General features: G+C 35.2%; 1 protein-coding gene across 2 annotated transcripts in view; it reads right to left on the bottom strand.

The window, feature by feature from the left end:
• LOC150095222 (transforming growth factor-beta-induced protein ig-h3-like) overlaps positions 1 to 27,005 on the bottom strand; it is a 163,698-nt gene that overhangs the window by 36,559 nt on the left and 100,134 nt on the right. For both annotated transcript variants that reach the window (XM_090410806.1, XM_090410807.1), the window contains exons 8-9: positions 15,617 to 15,757; positions 8,008 to 8,220 (exon numbers count right to left, since the gene is read on the bottom strand). In XM_090410806.1, the coding sequence (XP_090266932.1) occupies positions 8,008 to 8,220; positions 15,617 to 15,757 (354 nt within the window). The remainder of the gene's footprint in view (positions 1 to 8,007; positions 8,221 to 15,616; positions 15,758 to 27,005) is intronic.

Raw genomic sequence — 27,005 nt, 5'->3', positions numbered from 1 at the left:
ATGTCATCAGCGATTTTGCTAACAGAAAAGCACGAAAAATAACATTTTAGAATGTTAAAATTAAAGTTTTACTTTGAAAATAAAAAATGTTTTAATTTATTTCCCTAAATGTCATTTTGATTTTTTGTGGTATTTTTGGTGTGAAATGAGAGGGGCGGCAAAAGCTCTAGCTACACCAATGGCTCAGCCCACTATGACAAACTTCCAAAATCATGCACAAATCTTTTTAAGCAGCATTTTGCAGCGCAAAATGCTTCTTGAATCTCAGGAAGATGATTGAATTTGTAGTCATAATCAGGTCTGCTTTCTCCTTCAACATGCTGAAGAGACTTATGGTCACAGTTCTAAGGGGTATGCGCTTTTGGTTCAGGTCCTCTATCCATGATGCAAGTAGCTTTTCCATATCACATATAGGACTTGTTTTTGCTTCATCACTATCGTCGATTTAATGGAAGCAGATCCTTTCACAGCCTCTACGATTTTATTCTTATTTTTTAAAATGGTCGTCACTGTAGAATGAGACCATCCGAAGACAATTGCTTGCCTCTTTTTCTGTGATTCTTCACTAGGTTTATTTGATTGGGCGTGTAGAGGCCATGATGCACTAAACATCACAAAATATTTAACGATAAATACACAAATAACTTATTTCTCAAACACAAAAGCAACAGAGGAACTTGAAGACATGTGCTGGCTGTCGAGGATGGGGGTGCCGCTGAAAACGCTGTTGCCACTGTGCATAGCCAAAAAAGGTTATTTATTGCTTTACGGGATCACGGACATATCTTCGAGAGGATGCAAGTCGAGGGATGACTATATATATATATATATTTTTTTTTTTTTTTTTAAATTTATCACTAGAGGTCAGGCAAAGAATAAGATTAGTTAACAATGTAGTTTTAATTTACCTTTATTATTAGAGTGCAACAGCATATAGCTTGGTTCCTATACACATGTATCCTTCTGATGATGACCTCGATACAGGGGTTGAAACGTCAATTGTTATTTTATTAATAATTAGTAAAATAATCATTTTAACACGTGTGTTTTGTGTCCCTAAATTCTTAAATATGAATCCCTTGGAATATTTATACAAAGAGTTGAGGCCTTGCTACACCAATCAAATCCAAAAAAAAAAAAACAGACTTAAATTATCCCTCTTATGAAAATAGTTCTTCACAAATTCCAAAATTGACTTAATTATATGTATTTATTGATTATTTTTTTTAAATATCGTTAAAATTGAATTTATTAGAACCTTAACATAATTAAACCACAACACTCTACTTATATACATGCAGTTCGCACATGTCATTCTATTGAATACACTGGCTTCTGTACTTGTTTAATTTGAAAGTTACTGAAGATGCCCTTGATACTAAGGCAATAATTTTATACTAATTAAATATATATGTAAGGTAAATTAATTTCTATTAATTATTTCTTATGTTCCTATAAGTCACACCACTGATTATCTTTCAAATATAATATATTAAAGGTTCTATATTGCTGATGATTCTAACTTAAGGGTTGTGATAAGGGACATAGCTGATAGAGAATTCCTGCAAGTTGACATGAATATATTATATGGGAAAGTGACTATCATTTCAGTACTTGTAAGTGTAAGGTTATAGATTTTAAATGGAGGACATTGCAAGCAGAATATGTTAATTTAATTTGCTGCAAATCAATTTTCTTTCTTTCCTTCCTATTTCCTCATCTGCACCCCCCCCCTCTCTGACACAGTACTGATGTGTTATATGCTTTTTTTTAATATACATATATTTATAAAGCATGGTTCAATAAAATCCAAAGAAAATGTCTCGTATTTAGTGCTATATGTTAGTCTACCTCTTATGTATGGGATCAGTATAAAAAAAAAAAAAAAGTCGAGGAAGCTATGCTGGGATTATTGTGGACGAGAAGTTACAATTTAGGGCTACATTATAAAGGTCATTAAAGTCATCACATTGGATAATTGGCTACTAAAGAGATCAATGTGTAAAAATAAGGAAATTATTCTTTCACTGTACAAGGCTTTGATAAGATCACATTACCTACTGTACTCAGACACTCACCTGAGTTCAGAGAAGATGAAGATACAATTAAAAATTCTTTCACAGTTATATAATTGTCAGCATTTACTGTGTACAATAATGGAGAAACTCCCATGTTAGAGCAATTACTTAAACTAAGATAAAATGACATTCAACCTTTTGACCATTATATTGAAGTCTTCATCAAGAATAATACACACATAAGCAATACCACAACACTTTGATAAGCCATGACATAACTGCCCGACCTCTAATGAGGAGAGAAAAAAAAAGACGGTAATAATTTATTACTTAAATAAATGAAACTACATCAGTTGCTACTGATCAGTTTATTTCTCTATAGTCATGTTATTGTTGTTTATTGACCATCGGTTATAAATTATTATTATACCCTCCATCGTGGTAGGTTCATTCAACTGACAACATACACTGGTGTTCAAAAGCTAAGAATGAACTACATTTTTGCTATACATGAAAAATTTTCATGACCAAAGCCAAATGGGGACATAAATTTACTGCCAGGATACTAATAAATTATATTACACAAAAAGAAGCTATGGTAATGGCCTTACCACTTCCCTCCCAAGTTAACTTTTATATGGAAAATTTTGAGTAAGAAGCTCTAGATTCAGTGATTCAAAACCCAAAGTCTGGCTCTGATATGCTGATGATATATTTGCCATTTGGGCTCAACTTTAAATACCTTCCTTGGCTACCTGAACTAATACTGTCACATCTAATTTATCACTGCAAATTAAAAACAATGCTCTTCCTTTTCTGGACACACAGGTAGCACATCTTCCCTCTGCTGCAGCTAGTACATTCATAAAAGACTTGTACACAAAATCTAAAGATATTAACACCCTTAGAAATAGAGCTAACAATGAATGAATTTCAAATAATAAACAAAAAATTTATAAAGAATTATGTAACAGGAAAATAATAAATAGAATCCTTCACACTATGGCCATAGCCATTCCTTACATTAGAGGAATATCTGAGAAAAATGAACACTTTCAAAATATAATATTAAGGCTACATTCAAATTGCCCACAAAATTAAAAAAAAATCCTACTCGGCTCTTCTAAAGATTCCATTCCTCTCTTGGCTCACTTAGTGGTATATCAAATCTAGTGCACCTGCAAGAGAAACAGAATGTACAATTTAAATACTTCATTATGGGAAATCAAGCCTTCAAATGTACCATAGAAAATTGACAGGAAAGGCAACCAGTCCTTACATCATACATTTATTATTACGTGACACCTCCAAGGAGCCCAAAGACTCATCGAGGGAGGGCACCTATTTTACAACTCTCCCTCTCTACCACCAAACTGCATCATCTACACCAATGCCATCTATTGCCCACTACCACCACTAGTATTTTCACAGACAATCACAAACATCCATGCCCACGGCTGGATTCGAACCCACAGTCTTTTGGCTGGAGAGTGATATGCTAACCACTCAGCCAGCCAGGCCAACAACAAGAATGATGGTTTTACCATTAACAGATCTATAAGGCTAATCTGCAAGCCATAGCTCATCTAGGAATAGAACAGAAAAACAGGATGGCAGAACTCCAAACACAAACCAGGAGAAATAGATCTATTTATAATAACCAATGGTCAATAAAAATAACAGGCCTGTGGATAATCAATAGTAACCGATGTAGTTCACTTGTTTAAGTGTTAAATTATTACTTTTATATTTAGTTTTTGCTCTTCCTTTCCCTCACTAGAAGTAAGGCTGAAGGTAAATGGTTGACCAGAGCAGTTATGCTATTGCTTACTAAAGCATACTGTGATTTAGGTTGTCTAAATGTATATATGCATTACTGATGATTTGCCTTGATATAAAGCTAAAAACATTGAATGCTATTTTAAACTTAGTTTTAAAGAAAGTAACTGCTCTAACACTAAAGTTAGTCTCATAAATCTACACAATGAATACAATTGAAAAGATCAGAAATGGGTAACCAAGATTATGCTTATGAAATATGAATATCAGAATAGACTGAGGAATCTGGTCTTTTTAAGTTTGGGCAATAGAAGAAAGAAAGAAAGAAAGAACTTTTAATAGTATGGTAAATTGTATAAACATTCAAGGTAGATTCAGTCATTCTTCATTTAAACAGTGGAAAGTGGAAGGGAAACCAAGTAATGTATAGTTAGGAAGTATATGACATCCAGGTTCCCCTCAGTGTGTATGGGTCTGTAAGTGCATCTTCAGCAAACATTTTAAGTATTTAGGCAGCACATAACTCAGACGAGGCCATTTCCTTAAGTCTGATTCTCTGGATGAGGCCTTCATGATAAATTCTGATAATTCTAAAGAATTATGTCTAAAGAATTATGCAATTTTTTTCTTACATGATGCCTCCACCGAGTTCAAGGACTTATTGTAAGAACTCATAGCTGATCTACACTACCTAATCTTCTATCTGCACACTACACAATATACCACCTGTTGCCCACTAATATTATAGTAAAACAAAAATATTAATATAGCCATGATAACAGAAACAAAAAAAGAAATTAAAGGGAACAAAAGATATAGATGGTTTTACTATACTATATAGTGGAATGGACTAACATAGAGCCTCTAGTGGTGTGGCCATTTTAATCGATAATAAATGGAAAAATAGAATATGTAAGTACAATTTTGTAAATGATCGGATTATAACAGTTGAATTAAAAACAAATAGAAGTTACCTAAATATAGAAGTATGTGCTCCTGAAGAACGTAGGAAAGAGGATTCCAAACAGTTTTATGAGGAATTACAAAAATAATTAAGTAAATGTAATAAAAATAACTATATATTAATAGTGTGAGACCTTAATGCTAGAGTTGGAAATAATTCAATCCCAAATGTCTTAGGAAAATTTGATTGAATAACAATAGTCAAACCTATTAGACTTCTGTACTTTCAATAATTTTAAAATAAAAAAATATTATTTTTTTTTGAAAAAAAAAAGTAAATAAATATACTTGGAACGTGACAGAGGAACAATCTATAACTGATTATATCATTACTAAACTATCTCCAAGAGTGAGAGATGTACAATGTTTACAGAGGAAGTGAAATTTTTCCTGATCATTACTTAATAGTATCTACAATACTAGCAAAATGGAGAAAGAAAGTAAATAAGAAAAAAACAAAAATAGAACAAGTATACATATTACAAGAAGAAAGCATTAGAATGCTATCTTCTTGTAATATATATCATCAGTCATGATTAACGGATTACTCTTCTTCTTTATCTTTGCCTAAATTGGCAAAGATAAAGAAGAATAGAAAACTTTAATAAAGATAATCCATAGATGCAGCTTCTGAAGTACTTGGAAAGAAAAACAAAATATTAAAAAGAAAAACATTAAAAATTTGGAACACAGTAGAGCTTTGGAAATATGGTGGAGAATATTTACATCACATTCTTAAAATTAATAAATAACTGTTGAAGGAAATTAGGTTCCATCAGATTGGTTAAAACTAAGGTTATATCTATAATTTAAAAAAGGAGACAGTGATGATTATGGTAATTACAGAGGAATAAGTTTAGGTTACAAAATTTATAGTAAAATCCTGAATAAAAGACTTAGCAATATAGCAAACAACCTACTCTCAGAAGAACAAAATGGCTTCAAACATGGAAGATGATGCATAAACAATATTTATGTGTTAAAACAAATTATTGAAAAAAAATACGACAATTTGATTTAGTGACTCATCTAGCCTTTATAGATGACGAGAAAGTTTTTGTTAAAATACATACACAGAAAAACTATGGAATATAATGAAAAAACAAGGATATCCATTGCATTTGGTACAAGCTGTACAAAGTTTTGGTTGATCATGTGAAAATATGAATATATATATATATACTGATCAGATTATTAAAATATAAAAAATAACAAAAAAATAAGGTATCCAGTTAAGCAGAACTGTTATCAAAATAATGCTGTATACAATGATCAGATTTCAAGATAATGACATTCAAAAATTAGTTTAAAAATTTCACAAAAGAATAGAACAGATGGCACAGTTTCATTATTTAGGCTGCATAATAACACATCTAAAAGATGAAGAAATTTCAGAAAATCTGGAAAAATAAAAAGCACACTGAATAAAAAAACAAGAAGAGAAACTTGATTTACTAAAATTTTACAAATTTTGGCCACTCTCACTCTATTATATGGTTCAAAAACATGGACGAAATTAAAATACAAGTTGCAGAGATGAGATTTTTAAGAGCAATAAAAGGATGCATAAAGTTGGACCATATGAGAAAAGAAGATCAGAAAAGAACTAGATATTTATAATGTAAATGAAAAGATCAAGATGAATATAGAGAGAAATGGAAAGAACATCTATTTAGGGTGGAAATTCTTGTAGAAAGGCTTATACGTTGGCAACAGATGACTATTAAATTATTTAAGGAATTCACAATGTATACTGGAATATTAATTAAATATTACAACCAGAGTGGCTGTACTGGTTTCACTAGTACAGCCACTCTGGTCTTGCAGACCATGCTCTGGATACCCACCACAGAATATGTTGGAAGAAAGCCAGAGTAACACACCGCCACAAGTTTAAGTATGAAAGATTATTCATAGAATCTGCTGCCTCAGCTCTAAAAAACGTTCCAAACCTCAACAAATTTTGATGCATGAGACTGCCCCAAATTTGGGAGACTTACATCATGAGAACATCAGCCCAACGGGGCCACCATTAGGACTTTAGGAACAACAATAGTTTATCTTCTGCTTCGTTTGCTTTTTGTAGTGCCTGCATGCAAGTGTCATATTTGTATGTTCCCATGAAGATGGCAAATGTGATGTTGCCGAAATATAGGAAGTATTTATTAAAGTTTCTTTTAATTAATATTCCAGTGTATGTTGCAAATTCCGTAAATAATTTAATAGTCATATTTAGGGTGGAAATATCAGCTACCAAAAGAAGTGGATAGATATAGACCAAAGAGAGAGAGAGAAAGGAAGACCAGCAGCAAGATGGAAAGAACAGTGACAACAGAACAGTCAAATGCCTTATCCTTGAAAAGAACTTTTGTTATGTGACTCCCACTCACAGTTGTAAACCTATAGTACATTAATAATTGTGGATGGGCAAAGGATTTTTTGTCTATTTTTTTTTTTTTTATTCATTTTTATGTGGTCCCGAAATTGCAATCTATCCTCCTAAGAAAAAAATATGAGCAGGTAGGGATATGGAAAACTGTTTATTATTAAAAAATCTAATACATCATGACCCTGCCCCCACCTTGAACTAAAGTAATTTTCATATCATTTTGAAATAAACAGCTTGTGAGTTGTTAGCTTCACAGTCAATTCATGTTTAAGCAGAGTTCTCAAACATAAATACAATGCTATATTAAAATTCATAGTTCCTTTTATTACACCTGAAGTGTTACAGCTAACATCAAAGATCATAAAAATTATAGCAATCTGTGATCCATCAGTTGTTTTTTTTTTTGTACCAATCCTTCCTTGAAAGGTTTTAAACCTTTAGTATATTAAGTACCATGGGGTGGGTAATAGTGAATGAGGATTCCACTCTGAGTAACAAAACAAAGCTGGTCAGAGAAACATGCAAACTTAACAGAAAATATGCTGGCTTCAGCCTTAGTTATTTCACCTATAGTTACAATCAAACTAAACTTTTCCCTCAAAACCAAATGTGTATTGTTTCAAGCCACTTCAGAATTCCATTAAGCATGATGACAGTCTTATACTGGGCAGTAAAATCCATGTACTACTTAATGACATTAAATCTGTCACAGTGGAATTTGAACCTACAGCCTACTAGATGGTAAGTGAACACTATCCACATGATCAACCAGACTGGTAAATTGATGGATCACACCTAGATTATACAATCATCCTCGATATAGGTTTTTTTAAATACAAAAATATCTAAAACACTTACCTTCAGAAGGAATTATAACATCTTCAATCATATGGAGAACTCCATTACTTCCAACTATATCTTTAAGAAGAATCTGTACTCCATCCACATAGAGGTTTTCACTTTCATCTTTTGTAAGAGTTAAATAGTTGTTTAATAAGTTTACAGAGCGAGCTTCAGAAGGAATAGCTGCAGAACATATTACATGTGGAAGTATGTGGTTCTTTAATACACCTAAAATTGTAAGATTTCTTTTAGAAATGCATTTCATTATAAAAAATAAAAATTCAGATGAAAATAGTTAAAATAATTATTTTAATTTAGATTTCATCTATTGCTACCTGTTATCTATCTGAAATGAATGATCATAATAGTTAATGAAATTAAGTGTTCTTTTTCCATGAAAACCCGGAAATACTAGTTATGATATGGCTATAAGAAAAGCCTTTCATAGTAGACTAGTTTTATTGTCTCATTTGACTGAATAGAAGACCTTGTTCAAATCACTCTGTGATGACAGGAGGCAGCTTTAGATGTGGCATAGGTTTTCCCCCCTCCCCCCTCTCTCTCTCTGGCAAACTGGCTTAAAATAGCACACCAATAAATCTTAAGATATCCATTAAAATAAGTCTTTCAAACTTGAAAGGATTACTTATGTATACAATGCTGTTCTTATTAAACTTCTTAAAACTAACAATGTAAATTTACATTCACATTGTTGATTTTAATATATCATTGAAAGCTTATCAGATAGGTACTGGTGGGTTCTTCCAAATAGCAGAAAGAGAGCTGACTTCTGAAAGTTGCATAAAGATGTAAGAAAAGGAGTGAGAAGTAGGCTTTTTACACAGACAAAATGACAAATGCATTGCCAGAGAGTGCTGAAAGAGCATACATAATCATTGAATGAATTTAGAATTATGTGATAGACACTTTGTCTATCACATAATTAGATGTAAATGTGGTGGTGAAGTGCTACTCATGATAAGAGAGGAATTGTGTCCTCCTCTCTAGGTGGAGAATTACAGTACAAATAACACTAATAGCTTTGAAAGGATATGGTGTGAGATATATTTTTATTGGGATGAGCAGGAAATATTTAGGCAAATTCTTTTGACAAGTGCAAAGCAAATGATCATTATGGGAAACTTTGGGAGGCACAACTCGCAAAAAAAGACTTAACTCATTTTCAGCTTCTCGCTGAGTCTAACTGCTTGTCTCTTGATGAATACTCTACAAAATTAGTCATGTTGCGAAGTGAGTTCAAAGAGAGATTTAGTGATTTTCATAACCAACAGTTTTCTTTAGATTTATTTTCAATGCCATTCAGTGTCAGTGCTGTCGAAATGCCAGGCTTAGTACAAATGGAGCTGCTTGAACTCCAAAACAATTCTTCTTTGAGAAAAAAATTATTCGATGTGCCCTTGCTTAGATTTTACAAAGAGTACATTTCTGAGGACACATTCCTTAATCTTTGCCAGCATGCTTTGAAGATGTGTGCTTTGTTAGGAAGTGCATACTTACATGAGCAGTTTTTCTCCAGCATGTGAAGTCCAAGACAAGAACTCAGATTACGGACCAACATCTCGAGAATACTCTGCACATAGCAACTTCCAACATTGACAAGCTGGTCAAGGAAAACATTGCCAAGTTACCCATTGACATTGTAAAAAATGAATGTTTTCTTCATTAAATTATCTTTTTTCAAGTATTGATTGTATTTACTTATCATGAACCTGACTCCTACCTATGCTCTTAAAGCTGAGTTTGTTTATTTTTATAGGATTTTATGTAAAGTATCAAATGCACAGCATTCCTTGTGAATCTGAAAAGCATCTTACAATTCTAAATACCACAATATAGCATAGTGGCCTGCAGGCTTCACTGAAATTTTTAATGCGGCCCGCATTGTCTGAAAGGTTGAAGACCCCTGCCATAATTGCAGCTTTAAAAGCAAATGAGAACTGATGAAGAGAGTGAGACTGATGGCAAGAGCTTGAACAGTAATGAGAAAGTGACTGAAGACATAGATGTGAAACATTGGTGAAGGTGAGGAAAGAAAGAGTATGGAAAAGTGAGGAAGAATGGAATGAAAGACAGCATGTAAACGAGGTAATGAATGATTTGAGAGTGGTGATATATGGAAATCTGATTATTAGAGATGTGGTGAGTAAGAAGGTTCTCAAGGTTTATTTTCCTGGAGGTAGAATGAGCAGAGTGATTGAGACATTAGATACAAGGAAAAAGTGGGCAAAAGAATTGGTGGTTGTAGTAGTAGTAGTAGAAATAAATGATAACAGTGTGGTAGGTAGGTAGGTAGGATGAGCAGAGTGATTGAGACATTAGATACAAGGAAAAAGTGGGCAAAAGAATTGGTGGTTGTAGTAGTAGTAGTAGAAATAAATGATAACAGTGTGGTAGGTAGGTAGGTAGGATGATAAGGTAAGCAAATATTATGAACAGTATGTTAGCATAGCTGCATCAGGAAAAAAGGAATGAGTTTGTGAATGTGTGGATAACTATGAGGGATGGATGGAACTATATAAGAGAAATGGACTTCATTTGAATGGTTTTGGTGTCAACAAACTGGGAAAGCTGTTGCTGAAGGCAGAACAATGACTGCACTGAAAGATCTAAGGAAGTAAGACTTGATGTGAAGAGCAGCAAAGTAGGGTAGAAGAGATTGTGAGAGCAGAGTAGCAAGAGTGAAGGGAATTATTATTATTCAGGCCTCCATGGAGTCAAAAGATTCATTGTGGGAGGTCCTTCCTAAGAACAAAGTCTGTCAAGATTCATCGAGGGGAATTTGAGCAGGATGCATGACATGGAAAAGTATGAATAGACAGGGAGACACTGCAAGAGAATGCTAGATGTAGAATTGAATGTCTCAGCAAACAAGAAAGAACTGGGAAAGCATAGAGTGTGGGAATATATGGGTCTGGGGAAGGTTGTGGAATCAGTTCTGATACAGGAATGGCCGGAAAGAGGTATGGAGTCGGATCTGAGGAGTGGTGTCCGTAGGACTTGTTACAGAACCAGAAATAAGCTATTATATTTGTTTGTGAATGCCAGTAATATCCAAAATAAGGGGAATAAAAATTAGCACTAATCGAGTTCATTTAATCCAAAATTGTTGGAATAAGTAAGACATGGTTGGATGAAGACAACATCCTGATAAGAATGGAGATTATTATTATTACCTCAAGACCTCATGGAGTCAAAAGACTCATCTGGGAGGTCCTTTTATCACACATACATCTCATCATACCGTGTCTTAAACAAACTCCTTGCAGACACCACACTTTCAGGCAAGGCATTCCAATCATTCACAACTCTGCACGAAAAAAACCTGCCTCTCACTCCCCTACTCACACCCTATTTATACAGTTTCCAGGGATGACCTCTGGTTTTCCCCTGATCTCCACTATTATCTATAGAACTTCTCCAGCATTGATCCTATAACAACCCTTTACGAACTTGTAGGTCTCTATCTTATCTCCCCTCTTCCTCCTCTCCACCAGACTCTGCAAATTACATCTTCTCAATCTTTCCTCATACTCAACATTCCAGAGGTCAGAAACTACCTTAGTCAGTCGCCTTTGGACCCTTTCCAACATCTTTTCATCCTTCTGAAAACCCAGTGACCAAACCTGGGCACAATAGTCCATGTGTGGCCTTATCAAAGCCTTATACAATGGAACAAGAATCTCCCTACTTCTACACGTCAGTGTCCTCCGCATCATTCCCAGAAGCAAAGATTGAGGGATATGATGTTTTTTTGTGAAGATGCAAAGCAGAGAGAGAGAGAGACTGCTATTGATAATAGAGGAGTTATGCCCATCCAAGGTGGAGATGCAAAGGACAAATAGTGGCAGTGGTTTTGAAATAGTATGATGCGAGGTAAACACATCTATGATGAAATTCATATTTATGAATTTAGGGACACAAAACACACGTGTTGAAAAGATTATTTTACTGATTAACAATAAAATAACTTGACGTTTTGACCCCTGTATTGAGGATACATGTGTATAAGAACCAAGCTACATGCTGTTGCACTCTATACAGGTAAATTACATCTATGTTGTTAATTAATCTTTTTTCTTAGCCTGCCTCTAGTGATAAAAAAAAATTACCAATAAAAACTACAATAAACTCTGCTAAAGTCTTCACGTACTAGGATTCTTCTGGAATTATACAGTTTATATTGTTATATTACGATTATCTTCTGAATTTGTACAGTACAGGTTGCTATTGAATGTTCAGGAAAAAAAAAACTTCAAGTCTTCTTGTATTGAGAAAAATCTCAATACAAGATGGATGAAACTGCCTGTTTACTAAATTCAACCAAAAAATTAAGCAGCAACCTAAACAAAGCGGAAAAACTAGACCTCAAATCCTTAAAAAATAACCGTGACATTATTATCACAAAAGCAGATAAATGAATGCCACTGTTGTTTTAAATCGGACAACCTACATTGAAAAAATGAACCATTTGGTATCGGACCACAACACCTACCAAATGGTAAATTACAACACAACAAAAATAAAACTACTGAACTACTTAAATCAGTTAACACGTAGCTGGAAGAAACAATTAAAAAATTAATATTGCGGTATGCCCGCACGCCCAGAATTTATGGCCTGCCAAAAGTACACAAAACAGACGCCATTACATCCAATTGTAGAAGGAACTGACAGTCCGAATTACTACTTAGCCAAAAAATTAGCGCCCACACTCAAGGAATTGGTAGGTCTTTCCCCTTCCTACATAAAAAATACACAACAATTCATAAACAAAATTAAAAACATTACACTCAACGACCAAGATCTATTAGTCAGCTATGACGTAACTTCCCTTTTCACTAATGTCCCAATCAATGATACTATTTTACTCTTACAGAACATATTTCCACACGACATCACGGCCCTCTTTGCCCACGTACTCCGCTCCGGATATTTCATGTGGCAAAACAATTTTTTACCCTCTTTTTGAAGGTATGGGCTCACCACTCTCCCCCCCCCCCCCCCAATAGCGAACTTTTATATGGAAGACTTTGAGCAACAAGCTCTAGAATCGGCGTGCATAAAGCCCAAAATTTGGCTCAGATACGTCGATGATATTGTCGCCATTTGGCCCCACGGCCACAAAGCACTAGATACACTCCTTAGCCACCTGAACAAACAACACAAATGCATCCAATTCACCATTGAAATAGAAAAAAACAACTCTCTTCCATTCCTAGACACACTTGTCACACGTCTTCCTTTAGGCTCTCTCTCCTTCTCAGTTTACCACAAACCTACACACACAGGCCAGTACATACATAAAACTTATCCCCACCCAACACAAAAACTAGGGGTCATAAGCACCCTTAAACACAGAGCTCAAACCATTTGTTCAAATGAACAAGCTCTTAACCATGAATATGAGACCATCAAACATACCTTTATTTATAAAAATGGATACAGTAAAAAAAACCATCCACAAGATCCTCCACAGAGATGCCACTAAAAACAAGAAAGATTTCAATAATGCTATTGCCATACCATATGTTAGAGGCATTTCTGAAAAAATAGACAGAACACTACACAAATACAACATCAAAACCACCTTTAAACCCCCACAAAATTAAGACACCTACTCAGTTCTTCCAAGGATCCCCTGCCACACCTAGCCTACCCAGGGGTTTACAAAATAGATTGCACATGTAACATACCATACATAGGGGAAACAGGGCGAACCATCCCAATCAGAAAGGATGAACACAAACGACACATAAAATACCTCCATTTTGGAAAAACCGGGCTTTCTGACCACACACTCCAAACATACCACAGAATTGACTGGAAAGGTACCAAGTCCCTACGCTGCACCAAAACCTGGTTCGAGCGGAAATTCAAGGAAGCATGTGAAATGCTCAAACATGATCCGAATCTGAATAAAAATGGTCTAACCATTCCAAGAATGTGGAGGACCCATCTGCAACCACGAAGAAAAATCTCAATACAAGAAGACTTGGTGAAGTGTTTTTTTTTTTCCCTGAACATTCAATAGCAACCTGTACTGTACAAATCCAGAAGATAATCGTAGCATAACAATATAAACTGTATAATTCCAGAAGAATCCTAGTACGTGACGACTTTAGCAGAGTTTATTGTAGTTTTTAATGGTATTTTTTTTTTGTATCACTAGAGGGCAGGCTAAGAAAAAAGATTAGTTAACAACGTAGATGTAATTTACCTGTATAGAGTGTAACAGCATGTCCTTGGTTCTTATACACATGTATCCTTCTGATGATGACCTCAATACAGGGGTCGAAACGTCAAGTTATTATTTTATTATTAATCAGTAAAATAATCTTTTCAACATGTGTGTTTTGTGTCCCTAAATTCATAAATATGAATGCTGATCACCGTGTAACCTTAAAAGAAAGAGTTATCTATTATTATTATTATTACCACCCCAAGACCTCATGGAGTCAAAGACTCATCTGGGAGGTCCTTTTATCACACACACACACAGCTCATCATACCGTGTTTTAAACACGTTCAAACTCTTTGCAGACACCACATTCTCAGGCAAGGCATTCCAATCATTCACAACTCTGCATGTAAAAAACCTGCCTCTCACTCCCCTACTCACACCCTCTTTATACAGTTTCCAAAGATGACCTCTGGTTCTCCCCTGATCTCCGACTATTCTCTGTAAGACTTCTTCAGCATTGATCCTATAACAACCCCTTACCAACTTGTAGGTCTCTATCATATCTCCCCTCTTCCTCTTGTCCATCAGACTCTGCAAATTACATCTTCTCAATCTTCCCTCATACTCGATATTCCAGAGGTCAGAAACTACCTTAGTCAGTCTCCTTTGGACCCTTTCCAATATCTCTTCATCCTTCTGAAAATCCAGTGACCAAATAAATATTTCATCTATGATGAAATAGTTAGTAGAGTGTTGCTTCAAACTACTGTGCTTCTAATGATTTGTTCGTTAGGTTGCTAGGAACTGAAGTGATGAAAAGGATCTGGTGGTGAATGACCAAGTTAAAGATTTATTGATCAGAAAATTTGGTTGATAGGCACAGAAGAGGGTAAACCCAAGTTTCTTAAATGGTTTCATAGGATACAGCAGAAGAAATTTTTCATGTGGCAATTATATACACTCATTCACTTCAAGTCCTCATGACCAGTTATGGTCATTAGGACTGTATGTGAATGAGTAAGGAGAGAGATACAGATACTGTGTGTGTAGAAAATGGCACTTGTAGGCATCCTGCAATGCGCACACATAATAAATTATCTTTTTCCATTGTCAAAATTTCATTTTCACAAAGTACTGTTGGTATAATCAACATATTGTGAACTTTTAATTTGATCTGTTTGCATTGGGTTAGGGTATAGAAGCACAATTTATTACTTTTGTTATTTTGGGGCATTTTATAGCTTTCATATGTATGCCATTTTTCATTCTGAAATGAAATTATGTGTCTCAAGTAAACAAATTAAAATATCAAAATTATATTATTTATTACTATTTGAATAGAAACCTTTAAAAGCTACTACTTTCATGCTTTCTGTTGAGTTTATTTTCTTAAGTTTAGAATAGCTGACTCAAAATACTTACTTGAAAGGCACCCACTTCCATCTTTAAGTTTTTTGAGCATCTCTGGTTTTAGATTTTCAAATCCCTTATTATTAGTAGCAAACACTGTGAAATTTCCTGATGGATCTTTGAGTGTCTCTAATATATTTGCTTTTTCAAGTACTGGAAACAAAATAAACAGAAAAACCCTAAATGAATCGAACTCTGCATTCAATAACTGTTTAAAATTGTTGTTACAATTATTTAAATTAAGGGGATATTAAATCCCACATTGTTTTAAAACATAATAAGAAACTCAAAGATCGGAATCAAAGAGTTTCATGCCGAATATAGTATAGTAAACTATAAAAGTATCGGCGACTGCTAGCATGAGCTAAAGCACATAGTTCAAAGTATGTAGTGATACAAAATTAATAACGGAAAAAACTCGCGTACAAAGATTATTTAATAGTATAATTTTCGCCTGTGTGTCACAGGCATCTTCAGTACATTAAGCTCAAATTAAATAATAACTGACAATTCCAAAAACCGCCACCTCAGTAGCTGGTGTAAGGTAACTAAAAAGGTCAATAACTTTCCTAAAAATAAAAAAAATAAATAAAAAATCAATACAACAAAAAGTTAGGAAAGATTAGCTGATTTGTAAAGTACTATCTCCCATAAAGGGGACAGACGTAAGCCGTCGGATCTGTTTAAGTTAGGAGAATGAAGTAGAGTTTCACGTTTCTTTATAAAGGCGTTCCATGAGAAACTGACTTTTGTGAAGAACTCTTGTCTTTCTCCAATGAACTCTGTGTCTAGTAAAGATGACATGTTCTGCAAGTCCAGACTTTTCAGGTTTAAAGTATTCAATATAAGATTGGTGTTCTTCTAGCCAAACAGAGGCAGATCTTCCCGTTTGCCTGAAATAACATAATCCACAAGCGCCCGGAATCTGGGAGACATCTGGATGATTAAGATGTGGAAGCTTGTCCTTAGGAGAAGTGAGAAAGGTGGAGATTTTTCTAAACGGTCGAAAGGCAACAAAAATATTCAGTGGTTTTAAAACTTTTGCTATACGTTCACTGATGCCTTGTACATAAGGGATAGTAATGCGCGTTATTTCTTCTGTGTTTGAAAAGGAAGACATATCAAAACTACTCAAAGTTCTTTTAATGAAGCAATTCTTATAACCATTAGATAGAAAGGAAGAAGTTATATATTGTAGTTCTTTCTGTAAAAGATTCGTCTGAAGAACAAAAGGCGTGGGCCCGATGAACCAGTGTTTTAATAATTCCTGCCTTTTGACTGGAATGGTGATGAGATTCCACATGGATATAATGGCCTGTATGAGTCTTCTTTCTATAAACTGAGAAATGTAGGTTGCCATCTGGTTGGCAAAGAATTAGAAGATCTAAAAAGGCTAACTGCTTATTTGATTCTACTTCTAGGGTAAACTTGATCTTAGGATGAAATGCATTTAACTTAGTGAGAAATTGTTGAAGTTCATCCAAAGAGCCATTCCATATAGCAAAAATGGAATGTCATTGAAATATCTGAACCAATGAGTAGGTCTGGGAGAAATGTTGTCAAAGATACATTGTTCAAAATGTTCCATAAAGAAATTGGAGATAGCAGGAGAAAGAGGATTACCCATTGCTGTTCCTTCAATTTGTTATTTTATTTTTATTTACTTTGACTGGAGAGATTTTTTTTTAATCAAAATTTGCAATCCTCACACACACGCACACAAAATAATAATAATAATAAATAAAAATAAAACAAAATAAAATACTGAGTCATGCCAATCTGAGATTTTTGATTACTTGCTGTTCTATGCAATTGATAACATTGTTACTGAAACAAAGAAGACAAAATTGGGTTCAATTGTTCTAAATAACTACAAGATGTTAATATTGATGCACCATGGTGCCAACCATAGATGGCACCAACTAATAATGGTGCCATCTAGGGAAAGATAAAAATAATAAATGCAGTCTTAAAAGGAATGCCTCTTTGCTTATACTTGGATAAAGGATTAAACCAAGAATATAATTTCTTGGCATCTTTAATTTATAGTATAATCAAGTGAAAAAACTTTCAACATATCCCTTTAACAAACCCATGCTGATAACCAAAGAGAATACTACTACTAAACCTATTTCTGTATCCTACTTCTCACCAATCTCTAGTACCTTAACCAAATATACAGATTTGCCTATAATTTGTAGCCACAGCCTTATCACCACCTTTATGCAGAGGAACAATTTTACCTTCTTTCTACTCCCTTTGAACCTGTGATGTTGCATGACTCATTAAACAGGCATGCCAATGCTACTGCCAATTCCCTGGAACATTCCCTTAAGATGCATGGTGATATGTCATCAAACACTATTGCCTTATTGACATCAAGGTGGTCATCTCATCAGAGAATGTAATTATAAATGAGGTGTCAAATCATCCACCAATTGGTGAGAGTGACCATGAGGTGGTTGCCAGCAGTGTGAGGACCTCTGTGAGAAAAAGGTATATGTGGAGCTACAAGGGGGATGATTATGAAGAGCTCAGGAGACAGCTTGTGGGTGTAGCATGGAATGAGGAGTTAGCTGGAAAAGAGATCAATGCAGCTTGGAGGATTTTCAAAAACTATCTTGTAGATGCAATGTCTAAATGTATTCCAAGGGTGAGAAGGTTAAATAAGGTGTGAGATGGATGAATAAAGAGATTAAGCATGTGATACAGAGAAAAAGGGCATTGTGGAGGCAGCATAAGAGAAGTGGAAATAACCAATTCCATGAGGTCTACAAAGACCAGGCAAGGAGGGTGACTTGGTTGGTGAGAGTAGCTAAAAAGAGGTATGAACAGCAGTTAGCTAATGAAGCCAAAGAGAATCCTAAGGAGTTCTTTCAATATGTAGCCAGCAAAAGAAAGAATGATTATGGAAGGATGACAATGATTGGAGAAAATGGTAGAAAGACAGCTGTTGGGGAATGTGTGGTGGAGATACTTAATGAGCAGTTCATAAAGGTCTTTCAATTGTGGGAATGTGACTTCATAGAGAGATTGTGAGCACTTGATGATGGGGAGGAGAGACTGACTGTAAGTGAGCAAGAGGTGTATGGGGGAGTTGAGCAAACTAGATGTTAATAAGGCTGTGGGACCTGATAATATATCACCATGTATTCTGAAGGAATGTGCCATGGAGTTGACACCTTCCTTGACATATTTTTTTAATAAGAGTCTTGCACTCTGTCAAGTTCCTAAGGAGTGGAAGGAGAGCAAGATTGTGCCACTTCATTTTATAGCAATTGAACTTAAGCATCAAACCATAGGCCTATCTGTGTGTCAGGTGTTGTGGTTAAGTTGTTGGAGAAGCTAGTGAGAACTAGGATCCAGAGTTGGGTTGACAACAATGGTATTATCTTTGATGGATAGCATGGATTTGCTAAAGGGAGGTCATGTTTTAGTAATCTACTTACTTATTAAAATAAAGTGACTGCTTCCTTGGACAGAGGAGAAGGATACACAGTAATATACATGGATTTTGCAAAAGCTTTTGATAGAGTACCTCGTGATAAGTTGACAGTCAAACTAGAGCAGATGGGGTTGGATATTAGATTGGAGACTGGCTATCTGATAGGTATCAACAAGTTGTGTATGGAGGAGCGATATCCAGGAAAAGGAAAGTCATTAGTGGAGTACCTCGAGGGTCTGTTTTAGGACCATTACTGTTTAATTTATATATATTAATGATATTATTGAAGATTTGGATGGAGATATTCAGTTGTTTGAGGATGATGCAAAGTTGGGACGAACCATGAAGAGTAGAGAAGATGTTGTGGCCTTGCAAGAAGACTTGAATAAATTGAGTGATTGGGCACGGAAATGGGGATGCGAGTTCAATGTTGCAAAATGTAAGGTTTTAAAATTTGGAAAACAAAGATGGGATGCAGAATTTATGCTTGGGGAGGATATGTTGTTGGAGGTGAAGGAAATATGAGATCTGGGGGTGATAGTGGATAAGGATCTAAAATTTAGGGGTCACATTGCCAAAATTGTGAAGACAACACAAAGGCTTCTGGGAATGATGCGGAGGACACTGACGTGTAGAAGTAGGGAGATTCTTGTTCCATTGTATAAGGCTTTGATTAGGCCACACATGGACTATTGTGCCCAGATTTGGTCAACTGGTTTTCAGAAGGATGAAGAGATGTTGGAGAGGGGACTGACTAAGGTAGTTTCTGATCTCTGGAATGTCGATTATGAGGAAAGATTGAGAAGATGTAATTTGCAGAGTGGTGGACAGGAGGAAGAGGGGAGATATGATAGAGACAAGTTGGTAAAGGGTTGTTATAGGATCAATGCTGGTGAAGTTTTACAGAAAATAGTGGGAGATCGGGGAGAACCAGAGGTCATCCTGTGGAAATTGTATAAAGAGGGTGTGAGTAGGGGAGTGAGAGGCAGGTTTTTTTCATGCAGAGTTGTAAATTATTGGAATGCCTTGCCTGAGAGTGTGGTGTCCGCAAGGAGTTTGAGTGTGTTTAAGACACGGTATGATGAGGTGTGTGTGATAAAAGGACCTCCCAGATGAGTCTTTGACTCCATGAGGTCTTGAGTAATAATAATAATTTCCTCATATACCTCCTGCTCACTCGCAATTAAGCCATTCCCTCCTATTTCCTCTAGGGCATAGGAGAAGATGGCTTAATGCCAAGTTTCTCATGATTTCACACTGATTAGAATGAAACACCCACATATATCTATCACTAAATACCTGAACAATGTCTTTTGCTGCAGTTACCATTTTCATACATTAACATCATCTTAACATAAGCATTCTTCCTCCTACTTGCAACATATCTAAAAAAAAAAAGTCTAGAGTTTTACTTTGCCTTATTTGCCAATTTCTGTTCATGCCACAATTTTGTTGTCCTTACTGAGTCACTCTCCTGGCTTGTTCTCTACTCTTCATGTAACTGATTATTACCATTATTCATCTTGTATCTACTCCAAAATGCTTAGTTCTTCCAGATTCCATGCTTAAGTCCCTCATTCATCCATTTTATGCCTATCTTATTCAGCCTTTTGGTCTTTGGAATACATTCACACATCAATACTGTTACATATTTCTTTGTCAGTTCCCAAGCAGCATTTATTTCCTTACCACTCAACTAATCACATTCCATGCTATATAGCTCCAAGCTGTCTCCAAAGCATGTCATAATCACCAGCCTTATAATTCCACATATATCCTTTCATCACAAAAGTCTACATATGACTAGCCACAAAACAGGTGATCACTTCACGATCACTTTCATCAACTGGAAGAAAGTGCAAAATCCCACTCATAATTACATCCTCTGATGAAATGATCAGATCCAAAACTCTTGAACCTCACATGTTCTCCTTTACATGCTGTCTAAGATAGTTATTTATTTATTAACATTTAGTTATTTAACAACTCAAGAAATTCATTTTCCTTATTCTCAAATGCTATCTCTTCCTTTGTCTATACTGCCATAATTAAAATCACACATAATAATTACCTTCCTTTGTTCACTAATCCAAGTTTTTTTATGCATTTCTTCATCACTACCCTCCATATTCCTGGCCTATAGCAACAGCCAATTAAATATGTCTTCATGTCAAACTCCACTTTACGCCACACTGCCTCATAACCATTGCTGCTATTTCCCTCTTTCATGTTTACTTTATGTGGATATAATTCCCCCACTATCATCAGCATTCCCCTCCCCTTCTTGTCCTTTCTATCCTTGTGAAAAATACCGTATCCTTCCATTTCTATTTCTGTTAGGATATCATCTTCATTCAACAATGTTTCACTTATTACAATGATTTTGGGGCAAATAAACTCAATCAAATGGAGAGGAAACAACATAATTCACCATGTCACAAAACTTACTAAATCTATCTACAGGATGTCCCAAAATTCACGCAAGATTTAAATTTAGTGCCATTTGTGCGGTAAAGTGTTGCTAATGAGAAAAAAAAGACAGTGTGACAGCTGACAGTTCAGGGTTATTAAAAATGACCACACACAGTGAAGAGAGTTCGTTGAATGGATTATGGAACAACAACAAGTGGATGCTTATTTTTCGAACAAAATCATTTGTTCGAAAAATAAGTTTTTTTCGAACAAATTTTCATCTTGATGGCTTCGTTAATCGACAAAATTGTCGCATTTGGGGTTCAGAAAATCCACAAGTGATTGTTGAGAAACAAATGCATCCACAATGTGTCACTGTTTGGTGCGGATTTTGGGCTGGAAGCATCATCAGTCCATTCTTCTTTGAAAATGCGGCTGGTAAGGCAATAACAGTTAATGGTGCTCGCTATTGCGACATGATAATCCAGTTTTTTGCGCATTAATTGCAAGATATGGACGACATGTGGTTTCAACAAGACGGTGTCACATGCCATACAGCCCGAGAAACAATTCAATTACTGCACGAGTCATTTCCTGGTCGTGTAATTTCCCGTTTTGGTGATCAGAATTGGCCGCCCAGATCATGTGACTTAACGCCGTTGGAGTTTTTTCTTTGGGGTTTTTTGAAGTCTAAGGTTTATGCCAACAAGCCCACGACCACCCACACCTTGAAGGAGGAAATTGAACGCTGTATCAATGAAATTTAGCCACATTTATGCAAAACGGTCATGGAAAATTTCGACAAAAGAGTGCGTATGTGCCAGCAAAGCTGTGGAGGCCATTTACCCGATATGCTATTTCACCTGCATAACCCTATACTGTATACTTTATGAATCAATAAGAAATTACAATTTTTAATTAAAAACCTGTGTTTTCTATCAAAATTACTTCTTTCATGAATTTTGGGACACCCTGTAGAAGAGAGGAAGATACCAGAAAACTGGAAAAATGCTACTCTGATACCGTTATTTAAAAAAGGTGACAAAGAAGAAAGTAAAAAACTATAAATCAATTAGTATTCTCTATAATCTGTACAGAATTCTCACAAAAGTAATAACAAACAGGTTAATTCCTCTTCTAGACTCAAATCAACCAGTAGAACAAGCAAGATTCTGCAAAAGCTTTAACACAATTGATCATATTCATGCAGTAAAACAAATAATAGAAAAGGCATAAGAAAACCAAATTTCCTCTGTTTAGCCTTTATTGATTATGAAAAAGCATTTGATTCGATCAAAACTAATGCAATAATCAAAGCACTCCAGAATCGGAGTTCCTGGAGAATACATGGACCTTCTCCAGGAAATATATCACACTGCAACAACAACAACAATCTAACTTCACACAAGTAGCAATAAAATATCAACTGAAAAGGTGTCCGACAAGGAGACTCTCTATCACACAAAATCTTTACAACAGTCCTTCAAGAAATATTTAACAATATGAACTGGACAAACCTTGGTATAAAAATTAATAACAGAAACTTAACACACCTAAGATATGCAGATGATATAATTTTTGCAAACACTCCAGAAGACCTATATCATGAAAGCAGAAAAGTCAGTCTAAAAATAAACAGAGAAAAAAAAACTAAAATAATGTTTAATCATTTTGTAACACCAAAAAACATAATGGAAAACAATTTCTTGGAAAGAGTCTCTTCATATACATACTTAGGTCATTTCATTGATCTAAACTGTGGATTCCAAAAGGAAATAAATAGGAGAGTTCAACTTGCCTGTTTAGAAAATTGAAAAGCATTTTTCAAAACAATGATGTCCCACTCTGTTTAAAAAGGAAGACATTTAACCAGTGTATACCTCCAGTCATCACATATGGTTGTGAAACTTGGTTCTCTAACAAAAGCACTGGCAAATAAACTAACAACAACTCAAAATGGAGAGGTTGATGCTAGGCATCACATTAAAAAATAAGCTAAATACCTGGATAAGAAGCCAGACTCATATCACTGACATCATTCTTCACCATAAGCAACTAAAATGGAAATGAGCTCGACATCTACCCAGAAGAGAAGAAGAGCGATGAACCACCATACTAACAAACTGGATTCTGAAAGAAGGGAAATGAAGCTGAGGATGTCCTAAAAGAAGGTGGAATGATGAATTGTCAAATTTTGTTGGGAAAAATTGGTCAACCATTGCCAAGAACAAAGAATGGTGGAAAGAACTAGAGGAGGCCTTCGTCCAGCAGTGGACAGAAAATGGCTGAAAAGAAGAAGAAACTCAATCAGTGGAACCACTTTATCTGCGATCTGTCTTATTTCTGATACTTCTGGCATTTGGAAATAAACACAGCAGTTCATTTTTAGGTTATAACCAGTCCTATCCAAGCCACTTGTTGGTTTGGATTTCTCTGCCATACCTGCCCTTGCTCAATTACCTTTATCATTGCTTCCCATATATATACCTGCTCAGTCTCAACTTCCCCACCCACATCGCAAACTATTCATTTCTGTGCTAATCACCCCTATACATATATTCACTGCTACTTCCAACATCCACTCTTCACACTATTTCCCTGTTCCTCTTGGGGGGGGGGGGGGAGTGACTGCTGGTGAATGTATCTACCTGTATGTGTAGGTTTTCTGTAGGATCCAGTTTACCTTGGAAAAGGAAAACAACAACAGTCTCCCTTTCCTAGACACTCTGTTTACATGCCAGCCTGATGGATCCCTGGCTGTCAGTTTTTCTCTGTTTACAGAAAAACCTACACATACAGATAGAAACCCTATATAACATAACAGAGCAAAATTAATCAATTCAGATAACAATGCCCTAACTAACGAACGCAACTATATCCTTTAACACCTTCCCAGCCAATGGCTACACCCTCCAAAAAATATCAAACCAGTTAGCCACAATCCCTCCCCCCCTTCATAACAGAGATTACTCTAAATCTATCATCATTCCTTATATCTTGGGTACATCTGAAAAACTAACAAAATTCCTGAGAAAATATGACCTCACAACTAGTTACAAACCACATAAGAAATTGGCATCTCTTATCCGCTCCACCAAAAACCAGCCACTTCCCCTAGACCTACCTGGAGTATACCAGGTCCCTTGCAGTTGCAAACTGTCCTACTTCAGTGAAACAAGCAGGACAGTCAATAACAGGATATCCAAAAACAAGGACTTGCTGACCATGCATTGGACACCCCCCCACAGAATATGCTGTAAGAAGGTCACTTTATTACACTGCAGCAAGTACAAGTATGAAAGATTATTCCTTGAATCAGCATCAGCTCTGAAAAACTTCCCAAACCTCAAATTTGTATGCATGAGACTGCCCCAAATCTGGGAAGCTTGCATTCTAAGAACATCAGCTAAACGGTCCAAGACAACCCAATTTAGCGTGCTCTGAGATACCTCTAGGACTCTATGACTGATTTCATGTGCCTTTCTTCAGCCTCATTTGTTTAGTGTCAGTGCCTGCATGTACATATCATTGTTTTGTGATCCTTGAAGATGGCAAATTTAGGGAGGTATTGATTAATTTTAATTAATATTCTAGTATATGTTGTCATTTCCTGAAAAATTAAAATCTAAACTTAAATCATTTGTTCCCACAACTGCCACTAATTCTCTTGCTTATTTCCTCCTCATGTTCAAAGCATGAATTATCTTATTCACTCTCCCTCCTGGAGAGTGACCTTATGGACTCTCTCATTAACTAATCCTCTAACAATGGAATCCCCATACACTGATATTCTTGAATCACTTGACACCTCTTTTACCCTTTTTTCTTTCATTCTATTCTTTGGCACACTTTAGTTTGCACTAAATGTCTAATATCACTCCATATATACCTCATTTCATTTTTCACTTTGAATAACTGTTTCATCAAATCTTGCATTTCGACAATTTCGCTCTGTCACTTCCATAGTCTTGCTACCTCTCGTTCTATCACACCTTACTTCAATTTCTTCATTTATACTTCCTTTTGCTTCTACATTCTTGCATTCCTTCACTACCTCAGTCTCACTAGCTTTCATTCCAGTTCTGTTTCTTTCATTTATGCTATTTTTCATTTCTTCAGTTTGTTTCATAATTGTTAACTCTCAATTTAATAAAATATCACACTTCCTACAATAGTTTCTCATTTTACATTCAGTTTTACCACAAACACATCTCTCACATTTTGTCAAGCATATTATTACGCTCACGACATTGAACTATTTTTAAAAATGTATATGTTGTTAACGGCACTTGATTTTCTTGGCACTTGCCTAGTTGTGCTGATCGATGCCCGTGTGGTTGGCCTCATGAGTACTGCCATTGTGTTCTGTTTAAAGAAAGCAAGATTCAAAATTTCAATTAATAAAGTCAGTAACAATTTCCCCAAGGCCAAAAATCATGTAGACACATAAGCTTATCAAAAATAAACAATACTACACTAAAATTCAAGCAATATCACCAACTATCACTCAAAATACCTTAAGTTTTGTAAATCTGGAAAAGACATATGAACAAAGTGCCATGAGAAAAGCTATTAAAAATAACTGCTTTTCTCTTGGCTTTTAGTCTAGTAAGACATACTGAGCAATATATAGTCTAATATTTAAATCAGCAGTTAGAAGTGAAGGAGATTCTAGATGATCGTTTAATGTAAAATTAGGCGTGTGCAAAAGGTGTCTGCTATCTTCACTTATTCATCATATCAAAATTAGTGAAGTTAACCTCAGCACTTTACTTTACACAGATATTATACTGTTAAATAAATCCAGTGCAAGTCTTCAGGATTCCTTAGCCTAAATAAAATAACTGCTGTAACAAATCGGGTATGAAAATCGCCCACAAAAAAGACAAAGGGCTGTGAAGAAGAAGAAACACTGAAAGCATCAGCTACATCTTCAATGGGAAACCTATAGAACATGTAAGCCATTTAGGCACAATTTTTAGTGGAAACAGCAAATTATATATGAAAATAGCCACCTCCAATAAGCCAAACTAGTATGGTAGGGAGAATCAAATGAATACTTTGAAATATTGATTAAGAGATAGGCAAACCACCAAACAAGTGTATGTGTGTGTGTGTGTGTGTTATATATATATATATATATATATATATATATATATATATATATATATATATATATAGTTTTATGAATTGAATGACTAGAACCGAGATTTAAGTAAAAAGGTTTTAATATAAAAATACTACTAGTTTTGGCCTGTAACAGCCTTCTTCACAGCCCTTTGTCTTTTTTGTGGGTGATTTTCATACCCGATTTGTTACAGCAGTTATTTTATTTAGGCTAAGGAATCCTGAAGACTTGCACTGGATTTATTTAACAGTATAATATCTGTGTAAAGTAAAGTGCTGAGGTTATAAAAGAAGAAAAAACACTTTTTTTATATATATATAATATATATTAGGATTACCAAGTAATTTTATAAGCTTGGTTATATAACTCCTAATCCCAAGTATGCAAACAATTATTGTATTTATTGTCCTGGTATT

Source organism: Typopeltis vanoorti, chromosome 20 (genome assembly GCF_054136105.1).
Source record: "Typopeltis vanoorti isolate ZY-2024b chromosome 20, IOZ_Tvanoo_1.0, whole genome shotgun sequence".
Classification (NCBI taxonomy): Eukaryota; Metazoa; Arthropoda; class Arachnida; order Uropygi; family Thelyphonidae; genus Typopeltis; species Typopeltis vanoorti.
Note: the sequence above shows the minus strand (reverse complement) of the source record. Positions and strands in the feature narration are given on the sequence as shown.